The sequence below is a fragment of the Podarcis raffonei genome, chromosome 10, assembly GCF_027172205.1.
Source record: "Podarcis raffonei isolate rPodRaf1 chromosome 10, rPodRaf1.pri, whole genome shotgun sequence".
In the NCBI taxonomy this organism is placed as follows: Eukaryota; Metazoa; Chordata; class Lepidosauria; order Squamata; family Lacertidae; genus Podarcis; species Podarcis raffonei.
In genome coordinates, this window is record NC_070611.1 from 58,357,005 (window position 1) to 58,375,409 (window position 18,405).

The 18,405-nt window shown below is 41.8% G+C and overlaps 1 protein-coding gene across 2 annotated transcripts; it reads right to left on the reverse strand.

Annotated features, from left to right (window-relative positions):
• Window positions 1-709: 709 nt before the first annotated feature.
• Window positions 710-18,388, reverse strand: RAD52 (RAD52 homolog, DNA repair protein). Of its 2 annotated transcripts, XM_053407161.1 has the most exons (12): window positions 18,124-18,388; window positions 12,945-12,997; window positions 12,041-12,142; window positions 10,850-10,943; window positions 8,496-8,563; window positions 7,885-8,003; window positions 7,713-7,788; window positions 6,121-6,308; window positions 4,349-4,482; window positions 3,095-3,172; window positions 1,843-2,052; window positions 710-1,443 (listed from the first exon to the last, which is right to left on the reverse strand). In XM_053407161.1, exons 2-12 carry the CDS (start codon window positions 12,993-12,995, stop codon window positions 1,382-1,384), a joined length of 1,182 nt encoding a protein of 393 aa, XP_053263136.1. In that variant the 5' UTR covers window positions 12,996-12,997; window positions 18,124-18,388; the 3' UTR covers window positions 710-1,381. The 2 variants fall into 2 exon arrangements, with proteins under 2 accessions (XP_053263136.1, XP_053263137.1); XM_053407162.1 differs by lacking the exons at window positions 12,945-12,997; window positions 18,124-18,388 and having other exon boundaries at window positions 12,033-12,138.
• Window positions 18,389-18,405: the final 17 nt, after the last annotated feature.

The following is an 18,405-nucleotide window of genomic DNA, read 5'->3' on the forward strand; positions in this document are numbered from 1 at the left end:
GGCCTTGCCTCATTAAATTTAAATAATTTGCTTTTACCAAAACACACTGCAGAAAAAAGGATAGTCCTAATTACCCAGAAAAGTCCTCCAGCCACATATATAACTTATACAGTGGTGCCCCGCAAGACGGATGCCTCGCAAGACGAAAAACCCGCTAGACGAAAGGGTTTTCCATTTTTCGATGCGCTTCGCAAGACGAATTTCCCTATGGGCTTGCATTCTTGCGAGTCTTGCGATTTTTTTCGCTCCCCCCCCTTTTTCTAAGCCGCTAAGCCGCTAATAGCCTTTTAGCCGCTAAGCCACTAAGCCTTTAATAGCCGCTAAGCTGCTAAACCGCTAATAGCGCTAATCTGCTAAGCCGCTAATAGGGTTGCTTCGCAAGACGAAAAAACCGCTAGACGAAGAGACTCGCGGAACGGATTATTTTCGTCTTGCGAGGCACCACTGTAAGCTCTATATGCCAAAATACAGCATCTTTCCTATACTCTTCACTGGTTCTAAGGAGGAAGATTCAACCCAGGCAGCAACCATTTTGCACAGTGATTCCAGTTGTGGCCCACACAAGCGCCAGCAGAACATTCATAGGCCGCCCCATTCCGGGTCCAAAAGGACCCAGGCGTTAGCGGTCACACATCAATTGGATGCATGCAAAATGGCCGTCGCTTGTATATCAATTCTGAACCTCTTTAGTAAGCTTCGTGTCCAACTATTAGCCTCCAACATTTTTCTTTATTTGAAAGAGAACAAGGGAAAAATGATAAAAGTGTATGTGTGGCTGGCTCCAGTCTTCATACAGTGGGACATCAAATCTCACAGCTTTTCTGAATGAAAAGCTTTAATTTAACCACTTTAATAAGCAGGATTCACATTGCATAATTAGCACACTGGCATCCTAGCCTTAAAAAACTTTTCATTCCACAAAAGTAAATTACTATTACTGTTACACGAAACTTGTTTCAGAGTACATTTTTAAAATGCTGTTACATTCCTTCAGCTTTGGTTCTATTTTTTTCCTTAGGAAAGGGCAAATAGTACAAAAATAGTTTGCCTTGCTTTACAAGATGCAGCCTTGTTAAAATGGATTCCTTCCTATTACAATAAAGGGAGTTAAGAATAAAGTAATGTTTTGTATTTGGATATGGAGTTACATCTGTTAATCTTAACGGGGAAAAATACTGGTATTCTTTTCTGAAGATACAGTTGATGGAAAGCAATGTTTAAAACTTTCAAATTCTGAAAAATCATGAGCACAACCTTTTTCCTGTTGAGTGCTTCATATAGTAAGGTCTGAAGAATATTCTCCATTCTGAAACTTCAGAGTGCAAATTGCGTTCTGAAACCTGAACAGATAAAGCACCACAGTCAAGTCATTCATCTTCTGCTATGCAGGCTCCAGCCTTCTCTTCTTCATCCCTTGGCTCCTCGTGTATGGGCTGCACTCGGCTAAAACAGGAAACAATTGTATGTAGGAGAACTTTCTTTACAAGTCTCTTACACAACTGAGATATTACCTACTTTTGTCCTCTCTCTTCAAGAGACCATTGCTCCGAACAGTTTGCAAAGCCTGAACTTAGAACTGCATCTTAAAACACCTTTACTTCGACGCAAGTTGCAGCAATCTTGGAGGAGGCTTTGAGACCGAAAGCACCAAAAAAGTAACAAGAAATCTTTGACCGCTTGTTGCTGGGCACCGCAAGATTCAGAGGTAGCGTAGATGATTTGCAATTTGAGTGTGCTAAGCTAAAATAGATATACATGCTTGCCCCATTGTTGACAAACCACCACCCTATATTACCCACTTCTGCTGCTGTCTACATTTGCTTCTCCACCTCTTAAACGTACCTGGTATGTGAGGTCGAGGACTAGTAGAGGGATGCTGTGGTTTTGCATAGGGCCTCTGGTTATTTATCTTTTGTGGCGTTCTGCTGCGTGTCATAATGTCATACTGCCCACAAGGTGTGCCTGGGTTTTGGGCTGGCCCAGCTGCCGTGCTGTGACTGGTAACACTAAGGTCCGTGGCCTCCAAAGGTAAGTCCCAAAGCTCAGGGTCATCTGGAAGAAATTGAACATTAACAGTGAAGGGTCAGCTGCTGACCATTCCGTTCCACGTCTTGACTACGGCTGGATTAAAACTGTAACGGGGTGGAACTAGACATTGTGTCAGCAAACACGAAATCCCAAGCTTGGGTTTTGCAATGACATAGGAACACACCGGGGTGTGTGGGTGGGTGTGCTTGCTTCTTCTGTGTCCACTGATTTTGCCTTACAAAGGGCCTCCATCCGTTTCTCCTCTCAGATGGTGTTATGGAGGAAGGAGAATCTAGAAAAAGGATGCACATTTCTTCTTTGTGTGTCCTGTTGCCTGAAATGCTGCAAGAATGTGAACCAGCCACAGGCATTAAGTTACAGCAAGACTTACTAAAATGCACACTGTGTGGGGCTGTTTTTGGAAGCTGTAGTTCTTACAGAATGTGGCTACCAGTTGTTCATGGGAGCCAATGGATCAGAGTATGTAACACTGACTATATCAGCTGGTTCCTTTGGCATTTGGGGAGCTAAAGTGGTTATTATGTTTAAAGCTGTAAACGACTTGGGACCAGATAGTAAGATAAACTGCAGAGGCTCTTCCTGCAGATCTGCTGGTAAGGACTTCAAGTCTGGTGGGCACAAGAGATGGGGGGTTTTCAGTGGCAGACCAGTCCCCATGGATCTCCTCCCCAGAGGTGGTGCATTTTGTTTTCTGCTTTTGAACAGGTTTTAAAGACTTGGCTGTTGTAACTGAACAATCATAGGGACCACAAGGGTCATCTAGTCCAACCCCTGACAATGCAGGAATCTTTTGCCCAATGAGGTGCTCAAACCCATGACTCTGATATTAGGAGTCTCGTGCTCTACCAACTGAGCTATGTCGGTAGGTACCCCTGAATCAGAGAGTTGGAAGGGACCACAAGGGTCATCTAGTCCAACCCCTGACAATGCAGGAATGGGACTAGAACCCACGACCCTGAGATTCTTATTTGTGACCCACATTAATAGCATGTTTCCCTGAAAAGATGGTATAAAATACCTGAAAGTACCAACAACCCTCACCCACCTGCAAGGAACTCCTCTTCCACAGCTGGTTCCAGCTGTGCTGAAGTGCTGTGCTTAATAGCAGGAAGAGCACATGCTTCTGGACAAGATAAAAAAGAAGCTTAATGTTACTGAGATTAGTGGAAGAGTACATATTTCTCTGGATTTAGACTATTTGCATAGAAATAATGCATAAGCTGTCTTCCTAGGCTGATAGGGGGTGGGGAAGAGACAGGATAGTGGTGGTTTTGGGCTTTATCGATAATGGAACAAATAATATTCTTCACAAGAGCTGTCCCACATCATAATGACAAAAAAGGACTTGCCTAAATGACCCAGCATGAACAAGCTATTAATTTCCATTTCGTCCAAGGAATGCCAATTTATCTGAATTTGGCTCAATATGGAGAAAGATGGTTATTTCAACTATTAATAACAACAATTAATAAGGTGTTGTTATTAATATGCTCTAACCTAGCCTGGACCCAGACTGATATACCAGCTGCTCTCCCCATCTCTATCACAAATCTGACTGCTGCACTGTTCTCCCATCTTATTTGGGGCTTACAGATTAATTGGGCTTACAAACACCAACATTAAAACAAGTCCCTAATCTGACAATCACCTTATTAATGGGTTTTATTAATATTGCTACTTACTTTTATAGGTTGGGTCAAGGTACTATTTTTCAAAAATATATTAGGCCTGCCTGCTGATTATATAATTTTTTGTTGATTTGAGTTAACTGATGGATTAAATAATTATATCTACATTTTATGAAACCTTCAATAATAGGTGCCATTTTCACATGCTAAATGAAGTGAGATGTAACTACTTAACAAACAAAAGTTGACACCAGCATTGGAAGGAAATATCTTCTTTAACACATTCAGCGACATGGGACAGAAAAGTTTCTGCTGCCATTTATTTTGCCAGGAAAATTCAGTCTCTAAAAATGCAGCACCACATGAAAATTAATGAATGGCTAAAAAGCCAGTCAAATGAGATAGTTTCAAAAATGTAACCCAACCCCCCCTCAGATGCTAGTCAAAGCAGCAGCAGCAGCAGATTAAAGTTTGGGTTAAGCCCTCATTTTGACCGCTTTAAAGAGAGTCATATCCAGGGAAAACACACTTGTTTTACATCTCACTTTCAACTCTTACAGTGATACAGTTAACATGGCAGGAAAGAATTAGCCCTGTTACTTAGATACTTCATCTGCCCATTCTGAGCTTCTTTGCAGTGCAGCGGATGCAGATTCTAACTAGCATTTTACCTTGACCTCTAGGTTCACAAGCTGGAGTAGTTGACTGGATTTGCTGTTTCTTCTGCATCTGCTGTCTGAACTGCTGCTGAAGTTGTTTCTGCCGCAACTTCCGGTGGTATGTTGCATCACACAGCGAGACCTCACTACAAGAGAATACAGGAAGAGGGAATGTTACCACTAAATTCCCCATTTCATAACCATACTTGCTCAGAGTAGACAATATAACCAGGATGTGGGGTGGGGGGGTGACACTTTAGCATATATGGCAATAGCCAAGGGCTGTGTAACTACATTCACATGTAACTTGCATAATTTATTCAACTACAGACTTTCTCTTGCCTCAGATTTCCTATTCTGTCTACTTGCATGCATCCAGTGGTCCATAAAGCAATCCATAAAGGAAGAAGACTTTATCCTACAAGACTTGGCCTAAGGTTATACTAGGAGGTACTTCTCACAAACCAGTCTTTCTCCTGCCATCTCAGTGAATGAACACTAGTTTATAGTCTGCCCTGACTTTTAAAAAATTGTTCAGGGAAGAATTGAGATTAAACCTGCGGTCTGCAGATTGTACTCAAAGGAACTCTGAGCCAATCTTGCAGTTGTGTATCTGAAGGAAAATTTATTACTTCCATTGCTCTCAGGAACACATACCTGCATATACTAACCATTCTTGTACTCATAGCAGGCCTCATTCATTGGGGGGTCCTCCTAGCCCACCTTGGCAAAATCTTACTAAAGAGTTTAATTGCAGGTAGAAGTAGAAAAAACTGGTGGCTGTCTCCCTTCCAAGGTCCTTGATGTGTCAAGGACCACCTTCATTTAGAATGCAGATTGCAACATCAGGAAGTGATCTTCAACTCAGTACAAGCCAAGGTCTTTATTTCCTGAGCAAGGATACAGAAGCTGGCTTGGCTCCCGAGCACAAGATAGTTGCACAGACCTGGTACCCTGTTGCATTTCTTCAAAGAGTATGCTACTTCATGGGCTATTTAAGTCTCCAGTGTGCTGCACAGAGAAGTCACCTGTTCATCCCTGCACAGAATTTAAGTTTTTTGTATCTGTAGATGCAGCCTTTAGTCAAAGGGTGCTTCAATGTACGCTGCTAGCCAGAATCCTGATCTCTCTCCCTCCCTGGGCATTTGGAGCACTGCTTTGTTAAGCTCCTGGGTTAGAGACCACTGGATGGTGACAAGTTGGAAGAACAGAAAAAAAATTGCACACCTCCATTGAAGATTATTTTCCTTACTTGCCAGCTTTCTTCAGGTCTGGATTCTGGCATGGAAATTAGGCCATGGGTTAGGTGCCAATGTGCTTCTCTTATTCTCGCTCTGTTATCAGGGTCTGGTTTGAGGAAGGAAGTGGGAAGCATTTCCTAGCCCAACCCAATGTGTTCTTCTAGGGAAAAGAGCCTGCCTCCCAGTGGACAGGGAGGAAAGAATCTCAGTATTATGGACTACTGTCTGGCAAGAAACTAGAATTCATGAAGGTAAGCAAAATTCTCCATTTTTTGCTCTAGAATATACAAAGCATTAGCAATTAAGACTACAGTAAGTTCGCAATTTAAGCAGAGGTTATGTTCCAAGGAGTCAAAACACACTGTGTTAAATAGTGGGTGGGATTACCAAAGTCTTTTTTGCCCCAACCAGCCAGCCACTCTTTTTTTCATTGCTTTTATTTATTTTTGCCAAGCAAGTAAAGCTGAACAGGCACAAGTTAAATGTGCATAAGTTGCGGGCTTACTGTATAAGCTTATGTATCTAGTGTATTAGATCTCCAACCTGCTTTGCTGATCTTGTTCAGAAGTACTCAAAGAAGATTCTAACTGCTCAGTTTTGACAGGAGTCGCTGTAGAAAACTGCTGGTGGTCTTCACTTGTCTTCTTCAAGCAGCTATTGTATCTTGCCTTTTCTATAGCAGGCTCAAAATCCTGTCTTTTAGCATTGCTCAAATCAAAATCTGGAGGCATCTAGTAATAGGAATAAAACAAACAGCCTTTCAGTAGCTACAAAACTTCAGAATGTAATGGAAACATTTCACAGACTCATCTGTCATGTTGCCCAGGAGACAAATTGCTTTCCTGGAACACTTTGCCTGTTCACAACCAAGTTTTGACCTGGTGCTGTGAACTCAACCAATGTGGTTATTTCTCTAACTTAGTGGAGATTTGTCATGTTTAGTAATCAACACCAACTCTGTCAACATGTACTTTGTGGATCAGCTTTGTTTCCTTGCAATTCTTTGTCATGTTGATTTCCCCCCCTCTTAAAGCAACCTAGGTGTTATTTTAAAACAGATGTAGAAAGAACAAATGAAGAAAACTGCAGATTAATAGCCTGGGAGTGCTGTAGAAATCAGTAAACATGACAATTTCAGCCTGTCTGCAGCTTTCAATCCAGCACAGCCAAAAGCATACTCTGCCCTTTTGACGGAATGCCAATTTAGGTGACACACACTACGGGCTGCAGTCAGCAAGGAATACTGTAGATGTGTGAAGGATGGGTTGACCAGAATGCAGCAGCTTAAATGATGATTCACTGGGGTGGGGTGGTTGTAGAAGAGCCCAGTTAGTAATGATGACTGGAGATGAAGCTGTTTCGAGGCAAGAGAAGATAAGGACCTTTTTCTGAAAAAACGATATAACACCTAAGATAGATTTAATCAAATGGTTTAGAGAGCAATCCAAACCAGTAAGGCTTTATAGACTGGTAGGGCTACTACTGCATCTGCAAACCTCTTGGGCACATGCAACCAATCCAAGCCTCCTCTATCCCCAGCCCAAACAGGGCTCGGATTCATTTGTTGGCCATTCATACTTGTGAAAACAGGCTTAAGGGCATCTATCCTAAGAAAAATGCCTTTTGGCATTTCACTATTAAAAATAACGAATCCCCGGAAATCTGCTCAGAAAATAATTTAACAATGCTGCAAGACAAGCTAGTTATTTAGAAAGAGATCACTGTGAGGGGAGAAATGGTGCAATAAGAATTACAAGAAGATGGGGGCTGGACTATTCTATATAAAAAAAGAACAACATAGTAAGGTCTGATTTTCAGTGTTCATTGGAAGGTACTATAATTTTCTGCTTGCTCCTGAACACAGCTCTGACTGGAAAGTGAAAACACACACACACACACACGAAGCAGAAAAAGTGTAAGCAAAGACACACAGTAGAGATATGGTGCGTCAGAAAATAATCAGAAGAATTTTCAGCTGGAATATCCAGGCAATGAAATTACCTATTCAAGAAGAATGTACTGTTGCATGGCAGAATAAAGAATGGAGCCTTTCTTGTCTGTATTATCTATACTCAAAGCAGAATTTGGCATTTTTACTGCAGAATTCTTGTTTTTGGAAGTCCCAAGTAACACACCTGGCGAGGAAGCTTATTCACTGATCGCAAGTAGTCTTTGTCCAGGATGCAATTCCCAAGAGCATTACCAAAGCACCTGAGAAAGGACGAGAGTTAGTCGTCTTTTAGAACACAGTTCCCCTTTTTCATTGCTTTCAGGCAAGCAAAATGTCTTCTGTTGATTGCCACTTACTTCAGTGCCCTCTTCAGTCCATCTGTAACAGCTTCCTTCCTTGCTTTTTCTAGGGACAAGGCCTTAGACTTCAAGCCTTCACTTACTCCATAGCCAACATCTTCATGGTATGAGCCATCCTGCAATTTAAGAATATGCAAGAAAAAAATAAATGGCCATTTGGGTTTGACTATAGCCACCCTAATGAACCTTGGTTTGTGGCAAAAGCAGCTTAAGCAGGCACTGCAGTACATTCAGTTTTTCTGGAGTCTGCAGGGACTCAAGTGTCAATCAAACCTGAAATATTATGCTAGTTCAAAGTATTCCAATCTTCCGCCAGATACTGCCTAAAAAATGGAAACCAACAGCATTTGGATACATGCATTGCAGTTTAAGACTTGTCACTGTTTAAAAGCAAATGCGTAAGTCAGGATTTTTTCCTACAGTATCTTGTTTCATCTTAAAAAACAGGTGTGTGTTTTGACCAGTGACGGGTCTAATAAATATGCATTTTTGTTCGACAGGAAGTAACACCAACAGCCATATTGTTATGTACCTTTTGCATACTATTCACTTTACTTTCATGGCTCTGAAAAACCAGCACCACCTACATATCTCCCCACCCCATTTACCTTAAGTTGGACTTTCACAAAGGCACAGACCCCCACATAGAACTTGCCATTATTAAGATCCACAAAATCTGTGAAGAGCAGAAACAAAAAACAAAACATTTACTCTAACATAGGGAACCAAATGCTTGGTCTGCCTATTATTACTGTGTACTGGTAGCTAGGCAGTCATAAAGAGATGTAGGAGAAAATATAGGGAATTTAGAATATGGTCCCAACACTGTTGGCATGGATGCAAATGTTTGTCGAAGAAATTAACCAGAAAGGATACAGAGATATTTCCCAAGCAGAATGTTGGTTTCTGAACTAGAGGCTTCTGAGGATAATCAGATAAAAGAGTACATGGACCCGAAAATTACCCTTAAGACATTACTGGATATCATTATTGACCTTAGTGAACTGTGGGAATGCTGTGGACCCCATTTATTTTTATTTCAGCAAAGCATTTGACAAAGCTCATCATGATGTTTATTACCAGACTCGTTGAATGTGTACTGATAAATAATGCTGGATTCAGAGCTGGTTGGAAGCCATACTCAGAAGGGTGTTCATCAATGGCTTCTCATCAAACTGGATGAATGATTTGAGTGAGGTGATGTAGGGCTCTGGGACTCTTCAACATCTGATCAATGATTTAAATGAAGGTGTGGAGGGAATGCTACCCTATTTGCAGAAGACACAAAACTGGGATAGATCACTAATGCCTAAGCAAACAGGAGTATAATTCAGAATGAACTTGGTAGCTTTGGCCTAGCTCCCCATTCTTACAAGATGAAATTCAACAGAGGCAAATGCTAAGTCCTGCATTTGGGGGAGGTGGGGGAAACAAAAAAACGCAAATGGACAGAGAGTCACATTGAGTCAGCATGTAATAGTAATGCAGCAGAAAATAGTAATGCAGTTTTAGACTGCCTTAATCAAGTCATAACGTTTCCCATCAGCTTTTAAAAATATTTTTAAATCAAACAATTTCATTAGTAGTAATATTCTATGAGGAATTTCAGCTTCTGATAATCTGAATCACATTCAAGATGACAGAATCAGCTTCACTAGGAACTGGTCTTTATTTTGTAAATCTCTATGACTCTATCCTCTTGACGAACTGAATATGTGCTGAGAATTGATAATTAAACATATGTAGGTTCAGAGTATTCTCCAGGATATTTTATTTTTTTAATGCACAGAATGCTACCAATTTCTAGGAGGGGATTAAGGTTTTGTATGCAATGGAATGAAAAAGTGAGATATTCATTAGCAAAGCAGATAAGAGTAATGTCAGGGATGACAATAAGTTTCAAAATATGAAAGTGCAGACTGGATCTTTTTCCGAAATACTTTTTATGGGAAAATCTATCCCTACAGAAGGCAAGGTTATAATGAAGTATAACTTATAGCTTACAATATTGTGCTTTCGCTCCCTTTTGCCTTTCTGACAGCTCTGTAGTTTTTGTTACCTAATATCATTTCAGATCCTTAAGGTGATCTAGGTGAAGTTTTTGAGATGGGGGTTCTATTCTTCCAGTTGTTGTTACTGAGCTGAAAGACTTAAGTGTCTCCCCTCTGCCTTTTCCGTTCAACCTCCTGTTGCTAGGCCACAAACACAACAGATCTTTTGAGGATGAGACAGCTGCAGCCATAATTTTGGGAGACATTTCCCCCACCTGTACAGGATTGGAGTTTTCAGTTAATTTTATTTATTTAATTAATGAAAACTGTTAACTGCTAGGGCAAGGATTCTTTTTTCTATATGTATTCATTGTGTAACTGACAATACACTGAATTCTGAAATTTAGGGGGAAACCACTTCAATATGTTGTCAAGGTTACCCCATGCCAACTCATGCTGTGCCCCCCCCAACTGCCATGGAAAATTCTGCTTCCAGGTGGCATGTGAGAAGCACCCTTTCTCAAGATCTGGAAACTCATAATCATATTGTGTTGCATCTAGCAGAGGTGCTCTGTTCATGGAAAACTCTGATTTCATGAATGAATGGAATGAATGAAGATTTCATGAATGAATGGGGCAGGGCACAAGGTTCTCACCAGTTCTCATTTATGCTTTCCATGCCACTTCCCACATAACTCTTGGAGGGGGGGACCCCACTCCTCTAGAACAAGTTTTTGAGGAAAGCAGGAGCCGAAGGAGGAATCGGGGGGGGGGGGGAATGCTTTCTCCACTTTCTATTCATGAAAGCTGTTGCTAGATCAAAAGCTTCCTTACGTGGAACAATGCCATTATTTGCACCCAACCTCTTATTGTTTCATTCTGCTAGGATAGTCTTTTGCACAGGAACATTTTGTTAACTTATAGAACCTGCAGCATGAAGCAGCTGGAAGAAGCTTAAAATTGGTTCTCACCGACATTCTGCTGAGTGACAGAATGAGCCCAGCCATTGTAGCCAAACATTTCATTGGCCAGACTGATGACTCTGTGCCCTTCAATGTAGCAAACCTGAAAGTAGAAAGGACAAAAGTGACAAAAATCCTTCTTGGTCAGTCTTAATCTCATTAAATTATTGCAGAAGCGACATCTACTTGCAACATGGCTTCCAGGCACTGTGTCAGACCAAGAATCATCATATCAAAAGAAAATTGGAACACACAATATACCAGCACCTAGTATTTATAAGTGTGTTCCACGTTACAGTACCAAACAGCTAACCAAAATTAAAATTAATTGTTCTGAGTTTGAGATATTAAATTGATAAGAATTTATTACATTTTCAGCTGGAGAATGCTTGCACAAGGCCGTGGTATGGAGCACTTGCAAGGAGATGGGCAAGGAAGCATTAAGCATCATGTTCAAAATTCTAGGGTTTATGATTCAGTAGCATAGCACACAAGATTTTCAGCACATTTGTTTTGAAATTATGAAGGCTATTACATGTGAAAAGAATCCTACACCCCACGTCTACCCTGTACTGCACTTATTTCTTTAAATCCCTAGCCAGCAATGGGAGAGCGGCTTTGAGGAAAGGTAGTGGGCCAGGGCTGTCCCCCGCTCCAAACTGGAGAGCCAGAAAGTACTATCATTAACAAATGCTGATACCTCTGTGGACACCAGATTTGCCTCTGACTTGGAAGATTGCAGCATACAGCAAGCACCACTTGCAGATAACCCTACACCAGGTATGCCCACCAGGTTGATCACGATTTACTGGTAGATCCCTGGGAGGTTTTGGTAGATTGTGATTGAACACTGGATCCCTTTCCTTAGTATTGGTAAAATAGAATCCGGCCCCACCCCCTCCCTTTGAGTTTAGGCTTGCATTCTCAAAAACCGTGGCTTTCCTCCTCCCTAAAAAGCTGAACAACTTTGACCTGAACCCCCCCAAAACGGGGGTAGATCACTGCCAGTTTTTAATTCTGTGAGTAGATCACAGTCTCTTGGGGGTTGGCCACCCCTGCCCTACACTATGGTGCTCCTCCTGAGAAAGCAAGGGCGTAGGGAACTGCTGCCCAAAAGGATTCAGGGAAATATGCATTACCAACAGGCAATGGGTAATTTTCAATATCAAGTAAATAAAAACTGTGTACACACTTTTGTACCTTCTGTCCTCCTCCAGCTTGCCGGCTACTGATGTATTCTGGGCCCAATCTCTGTCGCAGGGCAGCCTGGACGGCCTGGTACTCATCTGCTGTATACTGACACTTGAGCAAACCACACACACAATCATGGAAAGATCTAGTATATTCATAACTAATTTCTCCCCCTTTCTTGCAACTGATTTAGTTCAATGAGTCCCATCCCCCACAAGAACTTTTAATCTAGTTATACTCTGAAAGCCATATCCAAAAGGAAATATTGTACCTCACAGGGTAGCTCCTTCATTATGATAATGCCATGAATTGTTTAAAATGGTAACTACTTTGTTGCATGAGTTCCCCCAAGTTCCCCTCTGAGCGCTCTTAAGTATAATTCAGCCAAATCAGAAAGAAATCTCAGCTGGCAGATATTTTCCCAATACTTGTCACCAAACACCAACTGAATTAAATAGTAATAATAACGCTTGCATTGTAGTGTGAGATAAACAACAGCAAAAAGAGTGCAAAGAAATATTAAGAGTATCCCAACAGATTTTGGATTTCCAGCTACTCTCTAGGGAAATGGTTTTTATACAAAAACAAATCTGCTTTCTGCTTTAAAAAGGAGCACTTTGTACCATATTTTGGATATGATCCATGTCTCTTCTGCCTATGTAGAGTTTAAACCAACTACAGTTCCCCAAATTTGGACGTAACAGGGAACTGTGGTTTATTTAAAAGAAGTATCTAACCGCTTCTCCATGCCCAGGGTAGGAAGCATAAGAAACCAAGGTTTGTGCAGATTCACTCACATACTTTGAAGCCATGGTTTCCCATTATGTCTCAACTGGGCTGTTATCTATAGTAGATTTTGCATTGAACCCCACCAGAAAATCTCACACAAATCTGAAGGTGATGGTAAACTGACCTGTCCAAACCACATACTGGAGTTAGCATTGCTGCTGCTGATTCCAGACATTCCTAAAAGAAAGTAATACGAACGTCAATATATATGACCAAAATAGAAACAGTTATTTACCAATTTTTAAATAGTCATATTAAAGACCGTATAGTTTGTAATAATCATATTAAGGTCCGTATAGTTAAAGCTATGGTTTTCCCAGTAGTGATGTATGGAAGTGAGAGCTGGACCATAAAGAAGGCTGATCGCTGAAGAACTGATGCTTTTGAATTATGGTGCTGGAGGAGACTCTTGAGAGTCCCATGGACTGCAAGAAGATCAAACCTCTCCATTCTGAAGGAAATCAGCCCTGAGTGCTCACTGGAAGGACAGATCCTGAAGCTGAGGCTCCAATACTTTGGCCACCTCATGAGAAGAGAAGACTCCCTGGAAAAGACCCTGATGTTGGGAAAGATGGAGGGCACAAGGAGAAGGGGATGACAGAGGACGAGATGGTTGGACAGTGTTCTCGAAGCTACCAGCGTGAGTTTGACCAAACTGCGGGAGGCAGTGGAAAACAGTAGTGCCTGGCATGCTCTGGTCCATGGGGTCACAAAGAGTCGGACACGACTAAACAACAACAATCCCATTGCAAGTAGGCAGGACAGGATACTCAGTAGCAGGAGTATCAAACAGATTTTGCTCTTACACCCTCCAAATGTTCTGTATGTGTCTAAATAGGAGTAAGGAGTAAGCGACAGCTATTCACTTCTACATGAGATGTGAATATAAGAAGGTATATGAGAGCATATATAAAGGGATAAATACACTCAGGGATACCCTTGAAACCTGTCTTTCTGTCTTGTTGCCATCCCATCTTAGATCCTGTCCCTCTTCTCAGCTCCAACCCCTATGCAGCTCTGCATCCTCTGCTGCTCAGCAGTTTCTGATGTTTAGCTGTGGGGGATCTAGGAAAGTCTGTAACCTCATATGCCTGCACTGCTCAGCAGGAAATAATTGTGCAGTGAGGGAAGAGTGGCATGGTTACGAGTTCAGCTCACGACAGAGTGAGTATACTCTCTTCCTCCATCAGCAGCTTGCTGTGTTTTCACACTGAGAGAACTCCCTTTCTCAGTGGCTATCAAGGCAGAATTATCCTGAAATTGTGTGAACTGGAGGTGAAAAGTGTGTAAATGAGTTCATTTCTGTGAATGTATGAGTGTGGATCTGTGTGGCTTTGGCTCTGCACTCCAATGGAAGGTTACCCATGAAGGAATGCAGTCTTTTGATTGAAAACAGTCAAAACCTCTGTACGTGTGTGTGTGTGTGTGTGTGTGTGTGTGTGAGAGAGAGAGAGAGAGAGAGAGAGAGAGAGAGAGAGAGAGAGACTGTAACAGGCATATATGCTCAAGTTTCCAAGAATCAGCAAAGGTTATCTGCTTTAAACATGAAAAGACTCAAGGTACAAGACTATAAGTAAGAAGACTGTCTGCTTCGTATAGATAAAGGAATTGGTTTAGTTATTGATACTGAAGAAATGGGGAAACACCTTTTTTGTACTACTTAGAAAATGCACTTTCTGTACCATTTAGTAATGCCTAACTACTAGTTTTTAAAACTGCTTGAAGTAACCCAATTGTACAGGTATTAAAACAGATATCATTAGTAGAAGTGAGAATGTAAAGAAAATCCCATATATTGAAGTAATTAACATTTTTAGAACATTATCACACAAAACCTAGTGATTTTCTTGTAACTCCTCAATGAAACTGAGCTGGAAGATTCAGAACAGACAAAATGAAGTACTTCACAAAAGCCATTGATGGCCACCAACCTGGATGGTTTTAAAAGCGGATTAGAAATATTAATGGATAAGGCTACCTGTGACCACTAACCCTAATTAATGTATGTGTGCTACCTGCAGTTGGAGGCAGTAATGCTGGAAAATGCAGGACGGGACTGCTGTTGTGCTTGTGGGCTTCCCATAGACATCTGGTTGGCCACTTTTGAGTACAGAATGCTTGGACCATATGGGTGACAGGATTGATCAAGCATGCTCTTCTTGTGTTCTCCTTTTTCTGCCAAGTGCTATTCTCTTAAACTTCAGCATTTTCCTCTCATCAATGACACATCACAGCTATCATTAGAATGTGCTAGCATTTTTAATTTTGGAAATGTCAACACCACTTCCTTAGTTTTTTGTTTTTACTACGAAATGTGCTTTTTTAGCATTCTGCAAGCTTTATTATTCCAAATGCAACAACTTTTCACAGACCACCTATGCTTTTTGTCAAAACTTTTTACCATATTAAATGACAGAAATACAGGTAAGATGTTAATTTTACTACAAAATTTTCCCATTCAGAATTATCATTATAAGTAACTTGTAACTTGTGTGCATTCAGCTTTCCATGCTTGGTAAAAATATTTTTTTTAATTAAAAAGGGGGCAGCCATTCAGGAAAAAAGGCTTTGGCAATCCCATCCACAACTGAACCCAGTATGTTCTGAGTATATGCAATTTGGCTTTACGCACCCTCCCTGGAATGTAACCCCTGCGTAAATCAAGAGTCACCTGTAATTTGGCCCATTCATTCAATTAGTGGCAAAAGAGGTTGATGACCCGCCACTTTAAATTGTAAATGGCTGAGATCCTGGCCTGTCATGCTTCACTTCCATCTCAAAGCATCCCTATGGGAAAACTGCTGATGAGGACCTATGGGTTACAAAATATTAAACAGACTGCAGAGGTAACCAGTGAGCTTCCAGCTTCAATTCAATATGCTGACATAATCACAGCTTGCTTTGTGGAGTAACTATCCCCATGAATCCCTATGTTGGCTGTAATCATTAGATCAAGCCTTACTCATATTCCCACTACAGCAAGTGAAACAATCAGCAACAAGGAGGAGTTTCTCTGCAACCACCCACAAGATTGGAAGAAATCCCAAAGATAGAACAAAACTATGTGCTGGCATACTGAACGTGTTTTATTATTTTATTTAAAATATGTAGTGCACCATTTCCCAAGGTGCCTTGCAATCAAAGTAAAGTCAAACACACTGCTTATCTATGGGTTGTCAGCTAGGATTAATATGATGACCTGGGAGGTTGAAGATTTTATTGGTAGGCTGTGGAAATTTTCCATGAAGCTTACCAAATCTGAATTGTTGTTATACTTCTGTATTATGTTGCTTTATATGTTTTTATTCTTACACAAAATGCTTTGATATAAGGAAAGTAGGTATACAATTGTGTTAAATAAATATATTCTGCAATAAGAAAAATTTAGCTGAGGATTTCCTACTGATGGGAACTTAAAAGCTCCTTGAATAATCACTTGGGTCATTTCCCAGAACTGACTAATAAAAGCTGTTGGCTGAAAATTTATGATGGAGTGCAGTATCTTTACACTTGCATTTCCAGTAGTCATTATTTCAGAAGTCACCAGTCTAACGGGAAACATGCTACTCTTTAAAGCAGAAGCCATCAGTTATATTACTTATGGGATAACCATAGCATTATTTTAAACAAAGGCAGTGTTGAAGCCATTAACTGAAAAGCTGTGTTCTCTTTTCCCCATAGCTCATGACTTGGTTCAATTCTGCCACTTGCACTGCTTTTCTAATATTTGGCTGTAGGTTTGGCTAATGTGGGTGAATCTTTTGCATGATAAGGTATGAGACTAACAAAACAATTGAAACTCTCAATCCACTGTGGTTCACCATCTTCCACCCCACTGCTGGCAGGGAAGTCACCCTGTTGAGAAGTGTTCCAATGTCCCTGCCCCCCAAAAAACAATATGCATAAGCTATCACCCACAACCAAGGGTGCCAACATGAATAAAATATGGGGGGGGCAGGTAAGCCCCACCCCACATAACTGATCACAAGACATTACAAACACACACCATTTGAATAGCAATGGCTATCAACTTGGGGGGCTAGCCCCCTCAAATATTTTGTTGGGGGTAGTGTCAAAGGGACCTCAGCCCTCTCCAGCAGAGGTAGCCAGCAGAAACCCATAAAATGTGAGGGCAATGGGCCAGATGCAGACCTCTTCGCTGCATCAGTCTGGGAGTGACAAAAACCACTCATACATCAACTCATCTCACACTCATTGCCAAGCATGCTCAGATAACATATCCGGTATTCTGTCTAACCACTTCTAATTGGAGTTAAACAAGGTAAAGGGACCCCTGACCATTAGGCCCAGTCGTGACCGACTCTGGGGTTGCGGTGCTCATCTCGCTTTACTGGCCGAGGGAGCCGGCGTACAGCATGTGGCCAGCATGACTAAGCCACTTCTGGCAAATTAGAGCAGCGCACGGAAACGCTGGAGTTAAACAAACCAAGTAATAATAATATACCACCATAAACTGTAGTAGTAGGAATACTACAGACTAGCTATGAGAATAATTAAGATTACATAATTCCCTCTTGGGAGGCTTCAGCTAAATGCATAGTTGTTGGCATCTGTCTGTCTGGAGAGACAATGGAGTGTGCCTCCAGGGATGAAGTCAAACCACTGCATTATGCATAAACACATAGCTGAGATAATTTCATAATGGTTGCAACCATATATAACTCTGGACATTCTCCCTACCACAAACCTACTTTTAAATTAGAGAGAGAGAGCTATATTCCTTATAGATCTGTGTTTTTAACATTGATTTATATGGTTGAGTTGCATATGTTTGTTAATCATTGTTGCAAACTTCGCTAGAGGGGAGGAACTTTAATTATAATTATGCTTAATTGTTTTTTAAATGATTTCCCTCCCCCGATGTTTTTAACTGTTCCTATTTTATCTGCAAGCCGCTTTGAGTCCCTGTCAGGGGGGAAAGGCGGGTTGTAAATAAATATACAATTTGAAAAAAACCGTATTTGCACTGACTTGCAGAGCAGGGTTACCTCTTAAGCCCCCTATCCCACAAACTCGCGGCGGAGCCGAATATTAATTGACCCCACCCTCAAAGGGGCCACATTTCCCGGGGCCCCGTGAGACGATTTTCCTCTCGGAAACCCCAACGAAGGTTCGCCCTGATCAACGCGGCGTTACCATTTCGGGCGCCTAAGACAGAAAGAAGGCACGAGAGCGAGCCTCTTACGGGGTGCCGGGAAGGGCAAAGGCGCGCATTGAAGGAGTCGGGGAGATCTAACACCCCCCCTTTTGTGTCAACTTGGTGACTTCCGCCCTCCAGTTACCTGCACGTGAACGGCGGGCAACGGCAGCCACCGCAGAACCTCCTCCCAGCGCCAAACCTTCAGTCAGGGGCGCCGCTACGGCAAGCGAACGAAGGCAAACTTCCCGCCCGCGGCGGGCGCGCTTGCGCAATACCTCGCCCTGAGGCCGTGGGAGGAGCCTCTACGTAGCGCGCCCGCGCGAGTCAGAATTGGAGCGGCGCCGCCAGTGGTGTGTGGCTGCGGCGAGGAGGGGGGGACAGGGGGGCAGACCAGGAATCTGGGACGTGTCTGGGAAGAGGTGGC

What these genes read in the sequence shown, in the direction of transcription:
- RAD52 (XM_053407161.1), bottom strand. Translation starts at nt 12,995, where the DNA reads ATGTCTGGAATCAGCAGCAGCAATGCTAACTCCAGTATGTGGTTTGGA. An exon ending in GGACTGAAGAGGGCACTGAA is followed by an intron (nt 7,789 to 7,884) that starts GTAAGTGGCAAT and finishes GTCCTTTCTCAG; the next exon opens with GTGCTTTGGTAATGCTCTTG. An exon ending in TCCTCGACCTCACATACCAG is followed by an intron (nt 1,444 to 1,842) that starts GTACGTTTAAGA and finishes TTCCTGTTTTAG; the next exon opens with CCGAGTGCAGCCCATACACG.